General features: G+C 60.7%; 1 protein-coding gene across 2 annotated transcripts; it reads left to right on the top strand.

Moving 5' to 3' along the window:
* Positions 1-994: 994 nt before the first annotated feature.
* LRPAP1 (LDL receptor related protein associated protein 1) lies at positions 995-13975 on the top strand. Of its 2 annotated transcripts, none has more exons than XM_065914574.1 (8): positions 995-1241; positions 6259-6403; positions 8276-8400; positions 9284-9413; positions 9695-9853; positions 10609-10691; positions 11234-11410; positions 13556-13975. In XM_065914574.1, the coding sequence occupies exons 1-8, from the start codon at positions 1029-1031 to the stop codon at positions 13616-13618; spliced, it is 1095 nt and encodes a 364-aa protein (XP_065770646.1). In that variant the 5' UTR covers positions 995-1028; the 3' UTR covers positions 13619-13975. The 2 variants fall into 2 exon arrangements, with proteins under 2 accessions (XP_065770646.1, XP_065770647.1); XM_065914575.1 differs by having other exon boundaries at positions 997-1241; positions 9284-9404.
* Positions 13976-19200: the final 5225 nt, after the last annotated feature.

Below are 19200 nucleotides of genomic sequence, written 5' to 3'. Positions count from 1 at the left end.
CGCCCTTGGAGGGGTCAATCCAGGCTGTGAGATCAGATCTCTGCCCCACCTATAGCCCTAGCAGTCTCACCGTCCCAGCCGCACTGATGCTGAACCTGAAATTCCAGTACTTTGGCCACCTGATGTGAAGAACTGACTCATTGGAAAAGATCCTGATGCTGGGAAACAGTGGAAACAATGAGAGACTTTATTTTGGGGGCTCCAAAATCACTGCGTATGGTGACTGCAGCCATGAAAATAAAAGAAGGTTGGTTGCTCCTTGGAAGAAGTTATGACTAACTTAGCATATTAAAAAGCAGAGACATTACTTTGCCAACAAAGGTCCGTCTAGTCAAGGCTATGGTTTTTCCAGTGGTCATCTATGGATGTGAGAGTTGGACCATAAAGAAAGCTGAGCACAGAAGAATTGATGTTTTTGAACTGTGGTGTTGGAGAAGACTCTTGAGAGTCCCTTGGACTGCAAGGAGATCCAATCAGTCCACCCTAAAGGAGATCAGTCCTGAATAGTCATTGGAAGGTCTGATGCTGAAGCTGAAACTCCAATACTTTGGCCACCTGATGCGAAGAGCTGGCTCATTGGAAAAGACCCTGATGCTGGGAAGACTGAAGGCAGGAGGAGAAGGGGACGACAGAGGATGAGATGGTTGGATGGCATCACCGAGTCCATGGACATGGGTTTGAGTAAACTCCGGGAGTTGGTGATGGACAGGGAGGCCTGGCGTGCTGCGATTCATGAGGTCGCAAAGAGTCGGACAAGACTGAGCGACTGAACTGAACTGAGGTGCACTCGGGCCCCGCGGCGCCCGGTGACTCCCTGCCGCGGTGCGGTTGCCTAGGAAACGCCCCCGCGCGGTGCCTCCCAGGGCTCTTCGGCCCTTGTAGTCCGCCTGCTGCTCCTTTTGGGTCGGCCGCGCAGGAAGGGACTACAACTCCCAGGAGGCAGCGCGGTGGGCGGGGCGAGCCCCGGTGGGCGGGGCGGGGCCTTTTCAGTCCCTCAGCGCCCGGGGCTCCGAGTCCGGAGGCGGAAGATGGCGTCGCGCAAGGTGCTGTCCGCGCTGCGCGCGCTCCGGCGGCCACTGTCGCCGCTGCTGCTGCTGCTGCTCCTCGGGCCGTGGGCCGCGGCGGGCCATGCCGGCAAGTACTCGCGGGAGAAGAACGAGCCGGCGCCGCCCTCGAAGCGCGAGCCCGCGGCGGAGTTCCGCATGGAGAAGCTGAACCAGCTGTGGGAGAAGGCCCAGCGGGTGAGCGGCGGCCGGGTCCCTCCACCTCGGGGCTCCGCGGGCAAGGGCGTCCTCTGATGCTGGGGTCCGCAGAGCCCAGCCCCGGGTCTCTTCTGTCTCGAGGGTCCGCGGGGTCGGGCCCGGGTCTCTTAAGTCTCGGGGGTCCGCAGGGCGTCCTCTGATCCTGGGGTCCGCAGAGCCCGGGCCGGGGTCTCTTCAGTCTCGGGGATCTGCTGGCCGGGGCCTCGAGCCTTTGACAGCCTCAGACACGCCTGCTCATACAGGTGTGAGTCCCTCTCACTGCGTTCCCTCTACCCTTCACCAGGGAACAGGGACCCTGGCCTGGCGGTGACAGGTGAAGACAGGAGGCCTTGGCCTGGGCAGAGGGGCTGCCCCGTCAGTTTGAGGCCGAGATTCCCTCCCAGCAGGCAGGCCCAGGTCTCCTGCCTTGCAGGTTTTTGCCTTTTCTACATTCTGTTTCCCTATATAGAGAAACAAGAAAACAGGTGATGCTGCTCCTGAGGACAAGTCAGGGATAGCAGAAATCCTGGAAGCAAACAGGTTCTTGTTAAATTGGGTGAGAGGCTGTGGTGAGAAGGGAATGGCTACCCACTCCGGTATTCTGGCCTGGAGAATTTGCAGCCCGACACGACTGAGCGACTCACTTTTGCTTGTGGTGGGAGGATAACACCTGAAACTCCTGAAATACTCAAGTGAACTGAATCCTACCTTCCTGGAAGCCCAGAGGGCAAAGACGCCCCTAAGGTCACTCCGCCTGGAGGCAGCTTGCTAATTGACCTGCACCAGTGGCTTCCTCATTAACATAAAAGTCCCTTCTGTTTCTGGCGGGGTGTTTTTAGAGAAATGGGTATATACTAGCTTCCCCCAGCCTCTGGGCCTCTGTCTTCATCTTTCAAATGGAGTCTTATCAGCTCCAGTCTTCAGTTTTAAGCATTCCTGAGTCCTTGAAAGAGTAAAACAAAGTGAGGATTAAGTTTTGGAAAAGAAAAGAAACTGAGGGGGAAGAACAGTGGGGGAGGAACGCGAGGAGAGCCGCCTGCGAGCGCCTGCGGGGCGGTCAGGGCCCAGTGGATGCCCCCAGGCCCTTAGCTTCCAGGCCCCACACTCTTCCTAGGCCAGTGCCCTTGAGGATTCCGTTGGGGTCCCTAGCTGTCAGGGCCACTGTGTGTGCGCAGTCTGCCTGGTGAGAGAGCACCCTGGGTTGGAGAGGCTGGAGGGCTTCCTGGAAGAAGGGGCTCTTGAACCTGCCTGCAGCCCTCCTGCCCCCAGGGCTGTGCTGGTCAGCCCTGTCTTGTCTGTCCAGATGCCGCTTTGCATCTGCTGGCCTCCTCACGCCTCCTGGCCGTCCCCTGCCCTTGAGCTGCGCCTCCATGACCCTCCCCGCCACCTCCACCCCCCCCCCCCCGCCCACCCCGCACTCAATTCACTGCTGACCTGGTCAGTCTCGGGTCACATCTGTCTGAGAGGGCCTGCCTTTGTTCTCTGGGAACCCCATCACTGTCCTTGGATGGGCCGGCCTTGCACTAGATGTCTTTTCTGGGCTGCTCGGCCCTGCAATTCCCCAATTGCATGTACAAGTGTTTTCTGCTGAACGAAGTGCACACGTCCTCAGGGTGGGGTTCACACCTGGTGGCATCATTTTTTGGCTCCCTGAGCAGACTTGTGGAATACAAGCTGGCCTGTCCCAACCCCCTAGTCCCCTAGGAGCTCCCTAGCTTCAGGAAGCTTGTGACTGTGGCAGGAGCCCGCCCGGGGGCACGTGTCCCAGGGTCGGCACTCCCCCGCCCCGAGCCGAGCCCAGGCAGGAGGCAGGGCCATCACGAGGCACTTTTGGTTCTTAGCCTTTTGGTTTTGTTCTTGGGATAATTTGCTCTCTGGAAACATCAAGACTTTGGCCACCTGATGCGAAGGACTGACTCCTTAGAAAAGACCCAGATGCTGGGAAAGATTGACAGCGGGAGGAGAAGGGGACAACAGAGAATGAGATGGTTGGATGGCATCACTGACTTGATGGATGAGTTTGAGCAAACTCCAGCAGTTGGTGATAGACAGGGAGGCCTGGCGTGCTGCAGTCCATGGGGTTGCAAAGAGTCAGACATGACTGAGCGGCTGAACTGAATGACAACATCACGTGTTTCTTTTTTTCTAAACGTGAGGTGACCTCACGGTGTGTCTTGCATGGTGTGTGCGCAGGGTGAGAGAAGGTGTCTCCCCATCGTCTCGCCAGTCCTTCCGCGGGCCGGTGATACGGGCCCCACCTCGGTCCACGGTCAGCGTGCAGAGCTGTGGCTGGAGCTGACTGTACGTGGATGCTGGGTCCCAGGGTTTTTTTTTTTAGTTGGTTGTTGGTTTTGGTTTTTTGTTGTTTTGTTTTACCACTTCTGAGGTATGATTGGCCTCTGAAAATCTCCCGAGCTCTTGTTTGTTATTATTTGTGGTAAGAACTTAAGCTCAACCCCCACTCCCTTAGCAAATTTTTAAATAATAAATAAACAGTTTAAATGGGATTCCCAGGTGGCTTGGTGGTGAAGAATCGCCTGCCTTGCAGGAGACCCAGGTTCGATCCTGGGTTGGGACGATCCCCTGGAGAAGGCATGGCAACCCACTCCAGTATCCTTGCCTGGAGAATCCCATGGACAGAGGAGCCTGGTGGGCTACAGTCCGTGGGGTCACAAGGAGCTGTACACGACTCAGTGACTAAACAACAAACACACACGTCTGGTTGCCAGAGTCACACTGACAGGGAGTCTCCGGGACTCACTTGAGCTGCACAGCGGACTCTGCGCCCTTTGACCAGCCCTTCATTTCCTCTGCTCTGCCTCTGAGTTTTGTCCACTTTCCTCCCCTCGTGTTAAGCGTTGTTGTGGAGGAGTGTTTGCTGATATGTCTGGCTTGTCTCACGCAGCATCTCGTCCTTCAGGCTCACCCGTGTCGTCACCAAGGGCCAGTTCCCCTTCTGTTTTGAGGCTCGTATTCCATTGTGTGTCTGTCCCGCATTTTCCTTCTTTATCTCAATGAACATCTTGGTTGTAGTTGTTCGTGTATCTTGGCCGTTGTGACTGCTGCTGCAGGAAGCATGGAAGCACAGATCTTTCTTGGAGATTCTGCTTTCAGGTCCTCTGGATAGGTACCCGGCGGTGGGATTGCTGGATCGCACGGTAGCTCTAGTCTCCATTTTTGAGGCGCCTCCTCGCTGTTTCCCGCAGCGGCTGCGCCCGTTTGCATTCCCACCAGTCGCCCAGGGGGTGCCCTTCGCTCTCATCCCCGCCGGCAGGGGCTGCTTTCCATTCTCCAGAGTGACCGTCCTGTGATCGCAGTGAGGTGGTGTCGCCTCATGGGGTTTCCATTCCTCCCGATGATCTGCAATGTGGAGGGTCTGTTCATGTCCCTGTTGGCCATTCGTGTGTGGTGTTTGGAGAAATGTATATTCAAGTCCTTCACCTGTTTGTTTAAGAATTAGGTTGTTACTTCTATTCAACAAGGAGTGGAAGCTCCAGGCAGAACAGCCAGGCAAGAAAAAAGAAAGAAAGGTCATCCAGATCCGAGAGGAAGAGGTGAGAGGATCTGTTTGCTGACGACGTAATCTGTGTTTGTAGAAAACCTGAGCACTGCAGAGAGTCAGTAGGTCCGATCAAAGCCTCACCAGAGTCACAGGGCACAGGGGCGACACGCAGGCCTTGCTGACAACTCTCTGAGAAGGAAACGAAGGCCATCCCCCTTCCAGTAGCAGTGGAAAGGGTCTGATACCCAGGGACATGCAGCCGTGTCCTCTGGGCAGGTCCTTACCCTCCCCGGGCTCCGACGGGAGCAGAGGCAAGGGCCCCAAGCTCATAGAGCACCTCCAGAGAGGCGGCCAGGATGCTGCCCAGCGTCCGCCCCGCAGGCCCAGCGTCACCCACGAGGGCTGCGAGGCTTCCTCCCGCCCAGCCGGGCAGGCGGACAGCCAGGGAAGTCGGGGCGAGTGGAGCCCCGGTGTGCCACGCTGCCTGGCAGCTTTGGTTTCCTCTCCACACCTTCTTCCTGCCCCAAGTGAAGGTTCTCACCCCAAGAGGTCTCCCCCTGCCTTCCTGCTCCCGTGCACGCGCGGGCACGCACACGCCTGTGCCACCAGGCCCGACTCATGAGGGTTCCCTTCCTGCAGGACAGGCAGGCTATCTGGGGTCAGGTCCCAGCGCCCGCCCCTGCCTGGGGTAGCGGGGCCCCCGGGGAGCTGACGGATGCGGAAGGGCTGCCCAGGGGGGCCCGCACTGCAGCCCTGGGTCCTCACCGTGTCACCGCACCCGCCCTTCGAGGGTGCAGGTGTCTGCCAGGCATGCTAGCACGTTGATTTAAGTTGCACATTTAATGGGCCTGACGGCAGCCTTCACATGCCGGTTCTGGCCAGAAGCAAGGAGGCGACCTCGGGCTGAGCACAGAGCAGGGTCTGCCAGGAGCCGGAGGGGGCCCGTCTTAGCCCCGCAGCCCATATCCAGGGAGGCCCCGCATCCCTCGGTCAGCCCCCAGCACTGGCAACGACCCTGGGGAGCCGTGGCTGTGCTCTTTCTTTTTAAATTGGAAGTTTTCCTTAAATATGATCTATTCTCCAGTCCTTGCAGTTTATTTTTTATCCGAGTTACATATACAGGGAGAAGTTTCTCGAGCAAGCCCAGCATCCATGCGCCCGCATACCCACGCCCAGGTGCGCACAGGCGCCCAGGGTCCAGGCTGGAGGGCGAGCCCGCCTGTCTCCCCAGTGCCCAAGCTCAGGCCACTGACGCCCCGGGGCTCCCTGGGGACGCGGTGTCCGCCGAGGCTGGAGGGTGGGCCTGGGGCCTAAAAGCTGCTGGGCTCCACGCTGCGCTCAGAGGCCCCTTGGACGCTCCCATGTGAGAGCGCAAGCAGGATCCTGAGCTCCTGGGACCCCGGCTCCTCCTCCCCACCTCTGGCCTCATCTCCTCTCCGAGGACAGTTTCTTCCGGCTACCGTTGGTCACCACGCGGCTGGTGGTCAGGCGTCCTCTCTTCCTCTCCTCCCACAGCTGAACCTTCCTCCTTTGAAGTTGTCCGACCTCCACACTGATCTGAAGATTCAAGAACGGGATGAATTCAAATGGAAGAAGCTGAAGGCTGAGGGTCTGGATGAGGACGGGGAGGAGGAGGCAAAGCTGGTCCGCAGCCTCAACGGTACCTCTATTCTCTGTTCCCTTTCTCCTCTCTCTGGCCAACGGCAGCGGCCTCCCCGGCTCAGGCCCCGGCCTGTTGTTCTGACTTGGTCTGTGGGCAGGACAAGTCAGGACTGCTCCCGTGAGCCTGATCCTGCAGGGTGACCCTCAGCTCCAGGCAGGCGCGGCTGCCAGGCTGCCCTCAATGGGCCTTGGGCAGCAGGAGGGGGTCCAGGGCGAGGGTGTCTGGCCAAGCGAGTTCCCAGCAGCCGAAGCCCCGGGTCTGTCTGGTCCAGGGAAACGGCCGGGAGTCACCTGGACGAGGAGGCGCGGTGTTCCTGGGGTCTGGTCCCCCGGGATGAGCAGCGCCCTCACGGTCCACGGCCGTGCCCAGGCGGGGCCGCCCTGTTTGTCTTGGTGATGCTGGTCTCTGTGGGTGCCCAGGTGACCTGGCGGAGACCCAGCCAGCCTGGAGAGCCGGGGCCTGAGCTGGGCCCTCCAATCTAGGGGCAGTGTTCCCCGAGCAGCTGGCTGTCTTCTAGGTGTGGCCCCGAGACCCCACATCCCACCTGCCCCCCTCCGCTGCCCCAGCCCCTTTATAAGGCAGGTGCCACACCTAGGTGTCCACACAGTGCGGCGTCCAGACCAGGACCCAGCGGTGGCCAGGTCTGCCCTGGGCCCTGCCAACGGTGGTCACCCATGCCCGGCGTCTTGGGGAGCTGGTGTGGAGGGTTGGCCTGGCGACTGGGCTGACGGCAGACCTGCCCCCCAAGCTGAGTCCTCACGGAGGCTGGGCCACCCACGGGCTGCACCTCCTGCGATCAGGCTCCCATCGCCGGGTGAAGGGCTTCTGCAGTTTAGGGAGAGGATCACGGACGGGTTCTTAACGTCTCGAAAACTGCAGGCCGGAGCACACCCTCTCTACGGCCCACTTGCGGCCCCCGTGGGCTGAGTCCCCGGGCGGTATAGGCAGGGCAGTTTAGCCTCACGAGGTGCCCCTGGCAGCAGGCGGGCGCCCAGGGCCAGGAGTTGTGCGGGGGCCGCACAGGGGGCCGCAGGCCCCTTGGAGACCACGCGTGTCCAGCGCTCACGCGGTCAGCCCCAGAGGAGGGGCTGCGGGTCAGGGGCCAGGTGGCCTCGGCTTGACTGAGGACCTCAGGGATGGAGGGCAGGGGAGAGAAGCCCAGGACCCAGGGCGGCCCCGGGGCAAAGTCTGGAGGGCAGGTCCTGTCTGCAGCCTGCAGGCGGACCCATCCCTCCAAGCAGGGAGGGTGGGGGGGGGATGTCGCTGGGGGTAGGAGGGGCTTCCTCCAGGGCGGACCCAGCAGCCCAGCCCTGCTGCGGGAGAGCTGCCTCCAGACCTGCCCGGGCACCCTCGCGCATTGTGTCAGAGACAGCGGCGCGGAGATGCAGGCCCCTGTTTGGTGCAGAGGCCCTGGGCGGGCGCTGCGTCTTGGGCGCTGTGGGGAAGTGTCACCCGGCCGCTGGCCTGCAGTGACCCGCCGGCAGTGGCTGAGCCAGCGTCCCCCCGGCTCCACTGTTAATAGTAACTTTTCCCTGAAGCTGTTGACAGGAACATGCCGTGTTTAGAAATCTCCAAATAAAGACGTGGGTTGTGGGGGGGGCGGCCCCGTCCACGTCCGCCCCAGCTGGGGCTTGCCCCTCGACAGAATCAGACGGCGGGTTTGGTTTGGTGAACACGTGCAGCCGGTCCCGAAGGTGGTCCCACGGGTGCCAGGCCTGTGCGCGGCTCTCCTCACAGGCAGGAGGCAGGGGGTCGCCCGGAAGCCGTGTGGGGGGACCCCCGGTCCCGGCTCCTTCCCCAGGTCCTGGGCGCGCAGAGGAGGGTGCAGCCCCCAGCCCACCGCCCTGACCGCACCCCGCTCCCTCCTAGTCATCCTGGCCAAGTACGGTCTGGACGGCAGGAAGGACTCGCGGGTCGTGAGCAGCAACTTCATCGACCACGGCGCCGATGACAGCAGCCTGGAGGACCCCCGGCTGGAGAAGCTGTGGCACAAGGTACCCTCTGCCGAGCGCGGCCCTCGGCCTGGCGTCCAGCCCGGGGCGGCCGGCCTCACCCTGCGGGCCCTCCCCTGCCCTGCGTCCCTGCAGTCCCGTCTCTGCCCCACCTGGAACGCTTGCTGCTGCGACCAAGAGCTCGCAACGCGTGTTTACAGGGTCGCTCGTGGCGCCTGGGGACCTGAGCCTCGAGCATCAGAAGCGTGCTCCTAACCTGTGGTTAGAAACGCAGGCTCGCGGTGTCCCGAGCGGCTCTTTTCGCTTGGTGGCTGGACCGTCGACCCGTGAAGACAGTGGGTGGTGGGGCGCTGACCCCGCCCTGCCCAGGGAGAACCCGCGTGTGGCTGGGAGTCAGCCCTCTGTCTGCGGGGTCAGCCAGCCGCCGGTTGCATAGCGGTGCAGTGTTTTTGAAAATAATCTGCCCGTAAGTGGGCCCACACGGGTCAGACCCTGTGTTCAGGGTCATCTGTGTGTGACATGCGATTGGATCCTGTGGACGGCTTCTGCGAGCTCCGCCGGGGTGGGGGTGCTGGCCGGCCAGCCGGGGGGCGGTGGGGGCGGGGAAGGGGGAGGGAGGCCTCCTCGGGGCTGAGCCCAGGACCCGTTCTTCCCTCGTGTGTCTGCACCCCCATCCCGGGCAGGTGGGGCGATGCCCTGGGGAGTGGCCAGGACTCGCCCGGCCCAGGGTCCTGCTGGGGTCCATCCCCATGCCCGCCTTGCTTAGTAGTCTCCCCGCCATCCGCCCTGGAGGCAGGCAGATCTGGGCCCCTGCCCTGCCCCCGGTAAGGTGGGTAAAGGCTGAGAACCGGGCCTGCGCCGGCGTCCCGCTGGCCCGGGTGAGCGTGGCCCCTGGGGGCGTTCACCGGAGGTGCTGCCCTTCCAGGCGAAGACCTCCGGGAAGTTCTCGAGCGAAGAGCTGGACAAGCTGTGGCGGGAGCTGCAGCACCACAAGGAGAAGGTGCAGGAGTACCACGTGCTGCTGGAGGCCCTGGGCAGGACCGAAGGTGCTCCCGGTGGGCAGCCCTGGGCCCGGAATGTTCCAGAACGGGGGGGAGAGGGGGAGGCCTGCGTCACGCCCTCAGGCCTCCCAGCCTCTGAGCAGGAGCCTCAGCGTCTGGGTCCGGTGCACAGACGGACTGGTTCTGCGGTGACGCGGGCGCCTCTCCTGTCACCTCGGGAGTGGCCCCCAAGGGGTGGCGGTCTCGGGGCCCACCTGGGCGTAAGGAGGGCAGTGGCGTGGGGCACAGCGTCCCCGAGCCGGCCCCTCACAGGCTCCCGGCCTGGGCTCCGGCAGAAAGCCACGAGAACGCCATCGGGCCGGTGGACCTGAGTGGCGTGCAGGCGGAAGCACTGGCGAGCAGGCACGCGGAGCTGAAGGACCGGCTGCGGAACATCGGCCAGGGCTTCGACCGGCTGCGCAGGGTCAGCCACCAGGGCTACGGCGCGGAGACCGGTGAGTCGCCGCCCGGCACCCGGCGGTGATGCCCGTCCCGTCGTCCCCCACCCTCTGTTCCCCGAGCGCTGACCACGGGGCAGCCACTGCTCTTGGCCCAGGGACGCGTCGAGGCCGCACCGGGCTCCCTGCTCCTCTGCCCTACCCGGGCACCCTGGGCTTGCTCAGCCTGCCGTGGTGGAGGACCCGGACCACGCCGCGGGCCCACTGTGCCGACCTGCTGAGTTTCCGGGGAGCAGGGACCCCCGCAGGCCCGGCCATGTAGGGGGTGGGGCCAAGGCGGGCCGCAGTGCCTCAGCCCCTGCCCTCCGGGGTCCATGCACCTGGAGTCCTTCCTGCAGCCCCAGGCGACAGGAGGGGTCGGCTGGGGGCTGGCCGCGTGGCCCGGTTGCCCCTGGCTTCCTCCGGGGCAGGAGGGAGGTGGGTGATGAGTGCTCACTAAAGGGTCTCCTCCATTTGGTTTCCCTTGCCCCAGAGCTGTGAGGAGAGGCAGCAGCCCGAGCCTCGGCCTAGAACTGCGGGTGGGGGGGCCCTGCAGAGTCAAAGGCGCCCCCAACCCTGGAGTGCGCCCCCTGCTCACTTTGAGCGGTGGCTTCTGCGCCCTGGGGAGCAGCGGCCTGGCCTGGGAGCTGCCGGCTGAGCGCGGGCACAAGGAATGCTTCCCGAGGACGCTGGCACATGCCCTGTGCAGGTGGCGTGCACGCCCCTGGGCGTCCCAGGCTGGGGTCACTGAGCCCGTCTTCACTCTCGTGCAGAGTTCATGGAGCCGCGGGTGCTGGATCTCTGGGACATGGCCAAGTCAGCCAACTTCACTGAGAAGGAGCTGGAGTCCTTCCGGGTAAGGATGGCGCCCCAGCCCCGTGGGGTGGCAGAATGTCCCTGGTGGACATGGTGATGACGCGGGAAAGGCCCCCTTCTCCAACCCAAGCAGACCGGCGCGCACAGCACCGTCTCTGGTCGCCCCCCGCAGCCCCGAGTCCTGGTCGGCGGCCCGTGTGGGACAGAGCTGGCCTCCAGCGCGCAGACACTGCCTCGAGGCCGTCTGCTGAGTTTGGGGCTCGCCGGGTGTGAGGAGTGGGCTCGTGGGACGAGTGGATTGAGAGGGTTATGGAGGCGCCACCGAGGCCCTGCGGGGTCCGGGCTGGACCCAGAGAGAGGGAGGGTCTTGGGGTCACTCGCCTCCGCGTGGCCGAGCCACAAGTCAGCGGTCAGGGAAGGGCACGGGCCCCGGGGCGTGAGGCTGCTGTTTCCCTGGACGGGAGCGCGGGGCGGGGTAGGGGGTGTGCTGTGGTGACCTGAAGGTGGTGGACGTGTGCGGGAAGCGTCTGACGCGGGCCTGGAGGTGGTAGAGGGGGTTTAGTTATTTCAATCTCATCCCAGGAGGAGCTCAAGCACTTCGAAGTTAAAATCGAAAAGCACAACCATTACCAGAAGCAGCTAGAAATTTCTCACCAGAAGCTGAAGCACGTGGAGAGCTTCGGGGACCAGGAGCACATCACTCGCAACAAGGAGCGGTACGCCATGCTGGAGGAGAAGACCAAGGAGCTGGGCTACAAGGTCGGTGCGGCCGCCTGCCGGCCCCCCCGGGCTCATCCGCGCCCACGGAGCTCGGCGGGGGCGTCGGGGGGCGTGGACACCGTCAGGCCCCCGCCCCTGCCCCTGCCCGGGCCTGCACAGCCCTGAGGGGGTCGGGGCTGGGCTGTGGGGCAGGGGCTTCCCAGGCCTTCCCACCACCCCCCACCCCGCCTCTGGGCCTGTTGGAGCCGGGCCCGCCCCCTGGTGACCAGCAAGAGGTCTGGTGTGGCTGTGCCCACGGGAGGCGGTGGGTAGGCAGGACGGAGCCAGGCTCTTCCAGCCACACAGCTGGCCTCCTGGTCCCGAACGTGTGCCTGCCCCTGGTCCTGAGTGACCTTCACCCGCGCGAGCTGCCGGTGACTCTGGGGGCTCCTGAGTGGCCGCAGGGGCCGGCAGTTTCCCGGGCTTCGGGCCTGGGACACGGGGGTTGGTTCCGCACTCGGCGCCATGGGAAACGGGCTGCAGCAGGTGGCCTGCACGGGGTCGCTCCTCATGTGCAGCCCTGTGGGGCTCGCAGATGCCCTCGGCGGGCTGACGTGAGACCCCAGAGGACGTACGGGATGCAGAGACCAAAGCCCCCGCGCTGGAGGCACCTGACCCGGCAGGGCCTGCGGCTGGTCATCGGCGGTGAGGCCACAGCTCAGGGCACCTCCCAGGCACCAAGACGCAAGGGGCCCGTCTCCAGAGGGGCATCAGGTTCAGACTCAGTGAGGGAGTGAGAGGCAGGCGGCGCGGAGGCAGCAGCACAGGCGTGGGCATCGCTGCGGGTGCCCAGGGGAGCCCGGGCCCGGGGCGGCTCTGCAGGGACCCCCTCTGTGCCTCCTGCACAGGGCGCCCTCCCCTCCCTGTGCAGGATGAGCTAGGGGAAGGAAAGGAAAGAACCAGAGAGGGGGTGGAGATGACCAGGGAGAAGCCAGACCCCGCTGGGACGAGAGGAAGGAGAGGGAAGCTTCCCCCACGGTGCTGCCCGCCCCGGGGCCCCGCCAGCCTGGGGGGCTCCCGCCCGCGGGCTCTGTGCCCAGGGAGCAGGGCAGAGTCCAGGCCCGGGAGGCCACGGAGGCCCCCGCCACTGTGATGGGGACAGAGCCTGGGGAGCCGCAGACGGGCTGGGTCTTCATTCACTGCCTGTCGTTGTTGTTTGTTTGTTTTTTTTGCTGCTCCCTAAAATCACATAGCTTGAAATTCAGACTAAACTACAAGAAAAGATAATTTTGCAAAAACCGTAACACACAGAGGTTACACGGTAGGCTACTAAACAATCAGTGGATCACTGAAGAAGTGAAGGAAGAAGTCAGAAGGGACCTGGAGACAAAAGACCTCCCCAAACTCCAAACCTAGGGGGCGCCGCAGAAGCAGTTCCAGGAGGGCGGTTTGTAGCCACACAGGCCCACCTCAGGGGGGAAATGCAACCTGACCTTAGACTTGAACCAGAGAAAGAGCAGATGAAACCAGAGTCAGCAGAGGGACAGGGATGAAGGTCAGAGCAGAAACAAATGAAGCGGGGAGAAAAAGACAAAAAGTTAGGAAAGGTCCATGAAACGAAGAGCTGGTTTTTTAGAAAAGATAAACAGAAAGGATTCCCTGGTGGCTCAGACGGTAAAACGTCTGTCCACAGTGCAAGAGACCCGGGTTCGATCCCTGGGTCAGGAAGATCCCCCAGAGAAGGAAATGGCAACCCACTCCAGTATTCTTGCCTGGAGAATTCCATGGATGGAGGAGCCTGGTGGGCTATAGTCCATGGGGTCACAAAGAGTTACAAAGAGCAACTTCACTTTCACTTACAAACAGAATTGATAAACCTTTAGCCAGGCTCATCAGGAAGAGGAGAACAAGAGTCAGTGAAGTCAGAAGTGAGGATGCTGGGTTGGAGAGGGAGGCCGCTCACGGTGTTCCCTGGAGGCTGTTTCTGGTTGATGAGCTGCTCGGATGGTTTATCTGTGATGAGTATAGATGGGGGTTGCGGGGGGTTAATGAGCTGCTCGGATGGTTTATCTGTGATGAGTATAGATGGGGGTTGCGGGGGAGGCACTTGGAAAGCAAACCGCCGAGCTCCGACTCTGCATCGGGAGGCTGAGTCTCGGGTCGCGAGCAGATGTCCCGTGTGACCGGCCCGTGCTGTTCCTGCAGGTGAAGAAGCACATGCAAGACCTCTCCAGCCGCGTCTCCAGGGCCCGCCACAACGAGCTCTGAGCCCACAGCGAGCTCTGAGGCCCCGCGGCCCAGCCCGCCACACGGAGGAGGCACCAGCGGCCTGGGGGGGTTCCCAAAGAGGGGCCCGGGCCCTCGGGGGTCGCTTGTCCATCAGCAGGACCTCAGGGAAGGTGTGAAGGGGACGGGCCGGGAGGGGCTGTAGCCGGAAGGACAGACGGACTGCTGCGGGTGCCCCGGGGCCGGGAGGAGGAGCTCCACAAGCCCTCCCCCCAGCTGCCCATGGAGTGGCGGCCCCCTGCACTACAAGGTCACAGTTTGCATCGAAATCTTATGAATCTGCCACAGGAAATACTATGTACAGGAGTCCTTACAAATACATGACAGTATTTAATTAAACCTCGTGGTCACTGAGGTATCACTGGGCCCCGCCTCACTGTGTCTGCTGGGCCTGGGGAGTCCAGGCCCCTCTCCTGCCCCGTCCCTACCCCCAGTCTCTGGTGGGAGATACGGGAGGGCTGGTGGGCTTGGCTGGGCCTCCCTGGCTTGGCGCTGAACTCCCGGGACTGAGCAGGCAGCACCCTGGCTTCTGACGTGAGGTCTTGCCCCTGCGGGTCGGGGTTGTGGGGGAGCCCGGCAGCCTGCAGGGCTCTCCAAGCATTCCAGACTGTTCCCTGGCCCCTTGGCTGAGGCCCTTTGGCAGGGCCGGATCCGTGACATGCAGACCCCAGACAGTCCCGCTGGGTGCCATGTCCTACTCTCAGCCACGTCTGACTCGCTGTCATCACTGGCATGCCAGGGGCAGATGCCCTGTTAGCTGGTCTCAGAAGGAACGCCAGGGCAGCCGGCCTGGACCGTCAGGGCGCCATAAAGAGCAGGGAGGGGGCCCCATGGCAGGAGTTCCCCCCAAGTCACTGGGCCTGGCGCCTGTCCAGCCTAGGAGACCCACCCAGGCCCTCACTTCACGTCTGCCCCCGACTGCGCCTGCTGCCCTGTCCCTCCCAGCCATGACCAGGCCGCGGGCAGGGCTGGGGCCGCTGCACTGACACAGCCGTCTGAGGATGGGGGTGGACCCCGGGCTTCCAGGGTGGACCCCGGGCGTCCAGGGTGGACCCCGGGCATCCAGGGTGGACCCCGGGCATCCAGGGTGGACCCCGGGCTTCCAGGGTGGACCCCGGGCGTCCAGGGTGGACCCCGGGCTTCCAGGGTGGACCCCGGGCGTCCAGGGTGCTCGGGGGCGGGGGGCTCAGAGCCCCCAGCCACACACTCGGGGACTGAGTCCCCCTCTGAGGAACATCCTGGCCCTCGTGGGTTCACAGTGGGGGACAGTGCAAGGTCTGCCCAGGACATGCCCCTAACGGGGACTCAGTTTACCGTCAGAGGAGCCAACAGCCTGGGGGCTACTCCTGGGCTCAGGCGTGCCGGAGGAGCGATGGGCGCTCGTTGCCCTGAGGACGTGGCTGAGGCGAGGGTCCTGGTCGGGGCAGCGGCTGCCCTGTGCAGCTGTGGCTTGTCGACGGTCATTTGGGGCTGACGGTGTTCATGCGGGCGAAGAACATGCCCGCGGCTCAGCAGGCTTCCCCACGAGTGCTGGGGACCCGCGCCAGCTCACGAATGCAGGGCCCCCCAGCACTCCTCTTCCCTAAAGCGAGCCACTTAGGGTGTCCCCAAAACCTCCAAGTTGGAACCTAACTCCAAGGAGATGGTACCCAGAGGCGGGGCCTCGGGGAGGTGATCAGGTCACGAGGTGGGGTCCTCACGGTGGGAGTTAGTGCCTTTACAGTAGAGGCCCCAGGGAGCACCCTCGTCCCCTCCAACGTGAGACGCGCCTACGTCTCGGTGACACTTCCCTCCTCCCTACCCCCACCTCGCGGACCCCCTCCCCAGAGACGAGCCGCGTGACCTCCCAGCTCCTTACTCCCTGCCTTGGGCTTTTCTCAGGACCTTAACCAGGTCCCTGTCAATGGACACATAGAACCAGACGTGGAACAGTGGACTGGTTCCAAATTGGGAAAGGAGTATGACAAGACCGTGTATTGTCACCCTGCTTATTTAACTTATGTGCAAAATACATCATGTGAAGTGCCAGGCTGGATGAAGCACAAGCTGGAATCAAGATTGCTCGGAGAAATATCAATAACCTCAGACATGCAGATGACACCACCCTTATGGCAGGTGAAGAAGAACTAAAGAGCCTCTTGATGAAAGTGAAAGAGGAGAGTGAAAAAGCTGGCTTAAAACTCAACATTCAGAAAACTAAGATCATGACCCAGTCCCATCACTTCATGGCAAATAGATGGGGAAACAATGGAAACAGTGACAGGCTTTATTTTCTTGGGCTCCAAAATCAATGCAGATGGTGACCACAATCATGAAATTAAAAGACGCTTGCTCCTTGGAAGAAAAGTTATGAGCAACCTAGACAGCATGTTAAAGCAGAGACATCACTTTGCTGACAAAAGTCCGTCTAGTCAAAGCTATGGTTTTTCCATTTGTCGTGTAAGAGTCAGACCATAAAGAAGGCTGAGCATTGAAGAAATGATGCTTTTGAACTGTGGTGTTGGAGGAGACTCTTGAGAGTCCCTTGGACTGCAAGGAGATCCAACCAGTCCATCCTAAAGGAGATCAGGCCTGGGTGTTCATTGGAAGGACTGGTGCTGGAGCTGAAACTCCAATACATTGGCCACCTCGTGCAAAGAACTGACTCATTGGAAAAGACCCTTATGCTGGGAAAGATTGAAGGCAGGAGGAGAAGGGGACAACAGAGGATGAGATGGTTGGATGGCATCACTGACTCAATGGACATGAGTTTCAGCAAAGTCAGGAGATAGTGAAGGACAGGGAAGCCTGGCGTGCTGCAGTCCACGGGGTCACAAACAGTCGGACATGACGTAGCAGCTGAACAAGGACAGTGGTGCTGGTATCAAACACACACAGATCAGTGGGACAGAACAGAGGTCAGAACAAACCCACACTCATGGGGTCGGTTAATTTATAGCAGAGGAGTCAAGAATATACAATGGGGAAAGGGTAGTCTGTTTGATAAATGGTGTTGGGAAAACTGGGCCACTATCTTACACCAGGGGGCCCAGTGGTGAAGAACCCGTCTGCCAACGCAGGAGACGTAAGAGACGCGGGTTTGATCCCTGAGTCGGGAAGGTTCCCTGGAGGAGGGCCTGGCAACCCACTGCAGTATCCTTGCCTGGAGAGTCCCATGGACCGAGGAGCCTGGTGGGCTACAGGCCGTGGGGTCACAGTTGGACACAATGAAGCAACTCAGCATACATCTTACACCATGTACAAAAATTAACTCAAAATGGATTAAAGAATGTAAGACTTGAAACCATAAAACTCCTAAAAGAAAACCTAGGCGGTAAGCTCCCTGACATCGGTCTTGGCGATAATTTTTCGGACCTGACACCAAAAGCTACAGTAAATAAGTGGGACTACACCAAACCAAAATTCTTCACAGCAAGGGAACCACTGACTAAGTGAAAAGACAGCCTGTGGAATGGGAGAAGAGATCGGCGAACCACATGTCTGAGAAGGGGTTAATATCCAAAATTTATGAACTCATTACTCAGCAGTGAAAAAACCACAACAAAGATGCTCAGCATCACTAACCATTAGGGAAACGCAAATCAAGCCCACGGCGAGACATCACCTGGCACATGTCACAAGCACTGTTACTAAAAAGATGACAGACAGGCTTTCCCTGGTGGCTCCGCCATAAGGAATCCGCCTCCCAATGCAGGAGACGGGGGTTCCATCCCTGGTCTGGGAAGATCCCACGTGCCGCGGACCAACTAAGCCCGACAGCCACAACTCCTGAGCCTCCAGCCGCGGCTATGGAAACCTGTGCTCCCGGGAGACATGCTAAGCAACAAGAGAAGTCACTGCAATGAGAAGCCCAGAAATAGAGAGCAGAACCACAAATAGAGAGTAGCCCCTCCAAGAGAAGTCCCTGCAGCGGTGAAGACCCAGCACAGCCAAAAAGTTAAAATTATACAAAAGACAACAGATGCCGAAGGTCAGCAAGGATGTGGAAAGAGGACCCTTATGCACTGCTGTAAATGGGTGCAGCCTCCATAGAAAACTGTGGAGATGCCTCGAAAATAAAAATAAAAACAAAAACGGAACTACCATACAATCCAGCAGCTCTTCTTATGGGTATTTATCTGAAGAAAATGAAAACATTAACTCAGAAAGATATCTGCACTCCTTGAGTTCACGGCAGCGTTATTTGGAGCAGCCAAGATATAGAAGCAACCTAAGTGCCCGTGGACAGCTGAGTGGATAGAGATGTGGTATATACACACAGCGGAATACTGAAAGTGAAAGTCGCTCAGTCATGTCTGACTCTTTGCAACTCCATGGACTATACAGCCCATGGAATTCTCCAGACCAGAATACTGGAGTGGGGAGCTGTTCCCTTCTCCAGGGGATCTTCCCACCCAAGGGATGGAACCCAGGTCTCCCGCATTGCAGGCGAATTCTTTCCCAGCTGAGCCGCCAGGGGAGCTTATTCCTAAGTGGAATATTACTCGGCCATTAAAACAATGAAACCCTGCCATTTGTGACAACTTGGCTTACCTAGGAGGGCATTAGGACAGAGAGCCAAATGTATGATCTCATATATGTCCAATCTTAAAAAAAATTGAACTGGTAGAACAGATGAATGTGGTTGCCAGAGATGGAGGTCCAGGAGTGGACGCCACGAAGGGAGCCAAAAGGCACCAACTCCCAGTCACAAACCAGGTCACGGGGTGCAGTGTACAACGCGGGACTCTGGTTAGCGATGCCGTGTTTGTGACAGCTGGTGGAGAGTCCGTCTTCAGAGTTCTCACCATGAGAAAAAGAAACCTGGTACCTCTGTAAGGTGACGGATGTTAACTAGACTTACTGCGGTGGTCATCTCACAATGTACACAGATACAGAATCGTGATGCTGCACACCTAAAACTAATATAATCTGTCAATTATACCTCAATTAAAAAAAAAAAGCTTCTGGTCTGAGACTGATATTCCAGAGTCGGGATGCTAAACCCTACCCGGGACGGGAGGCCCCCCGGCTCCAGGGCACCCCTCCGCCGGGTCTGTGTCCAGCGCCCTGTGTGGTCCCCCTGAGGGCCAGGGGCATGACAGGACAGGAGTGGGGCGGGCAGTGACCGCCAGGCCGGGGCGCTCCTCTCAGCAAAGGCGAGGAGCCCTTCTCAGGCTTGATTCAGGTCCAGGCTCCCCGAGACCTTCCACAACCACAAAGTGATCTGCGTGCCTCACCCCTGGCGGCTGCGACAGTTTTGCCGAGGTGACCCCAACGGACTCGGCCACCACCAGCCACCCTTCACGGCTCTGCAGAAACGGCAGGCGTTTGTCTGGTCCCCACCTGGCTCCGTGTGGCTTAGCCCCCGCGCCCCAGAGCCTCCCTGGCCAGAGGGCAGCCGTCACGTGTCAGGACAAACCCCTGCCCCTGGTATTTTGACTCCTGGCTCCTCGACTGCCCCTCCGAGGTGCCTCTGGCCAGGCCTGGAAGACCTCCGTGGGGAACTGCTCAGCTTCCCACGGCCACGTGCCTCCAGGCAGGCGCTGCCCAGGAGACCCCCGGCCACCCACGGGGCAGAGGAC

The sequence above is a fragment of the Muntiacus reevesi genome, chromosome 22 (genome assembly GCF_963930625.1).
Source record: "Muntiacus reevesi chromosome 22, mMunRee1.1, whole genome shotgun sequence".
NCBI classification, from domain to species: domain Eukaryota; kingdom Metazoa; phylum Chordata; class Mammalia; order Artiodactyla; family Cervidae; genus Muntiacus; species Muntiacus reevesi.
The sequence above is the reverse complement of the archived record's forward strand: the minus strand, read 5'-3'. Positions and strand labels throughout refer to the sequence as shown.

Excerpts from the sequence above, each read along its gene's own strand:
- LRPAP1 (XM_065914574.1), top strand. The coding sequence starts at position 1,029 with ATGGCGTCGCGCAAGGTGCTGTCCGCGCTGCGCGCGCTCCGGCGGCCA. Across the intron at positions 8,401-9,283 it reads TGGAGAAGCTGTGGCACAAG|GCGAAGACCTCCGGGAAGTT; the intron begins GTACCCTCTGCC and ends CTGCCCTTCCAG. Across the intron at positions 11,411-13,555 it reads CCAAGGAGCTGGGCTACAAG|GTGAAGAAGCACATGCAAGA; the intron begins GTCGGTGCGGCC and ends CTGTTCCTGCAG.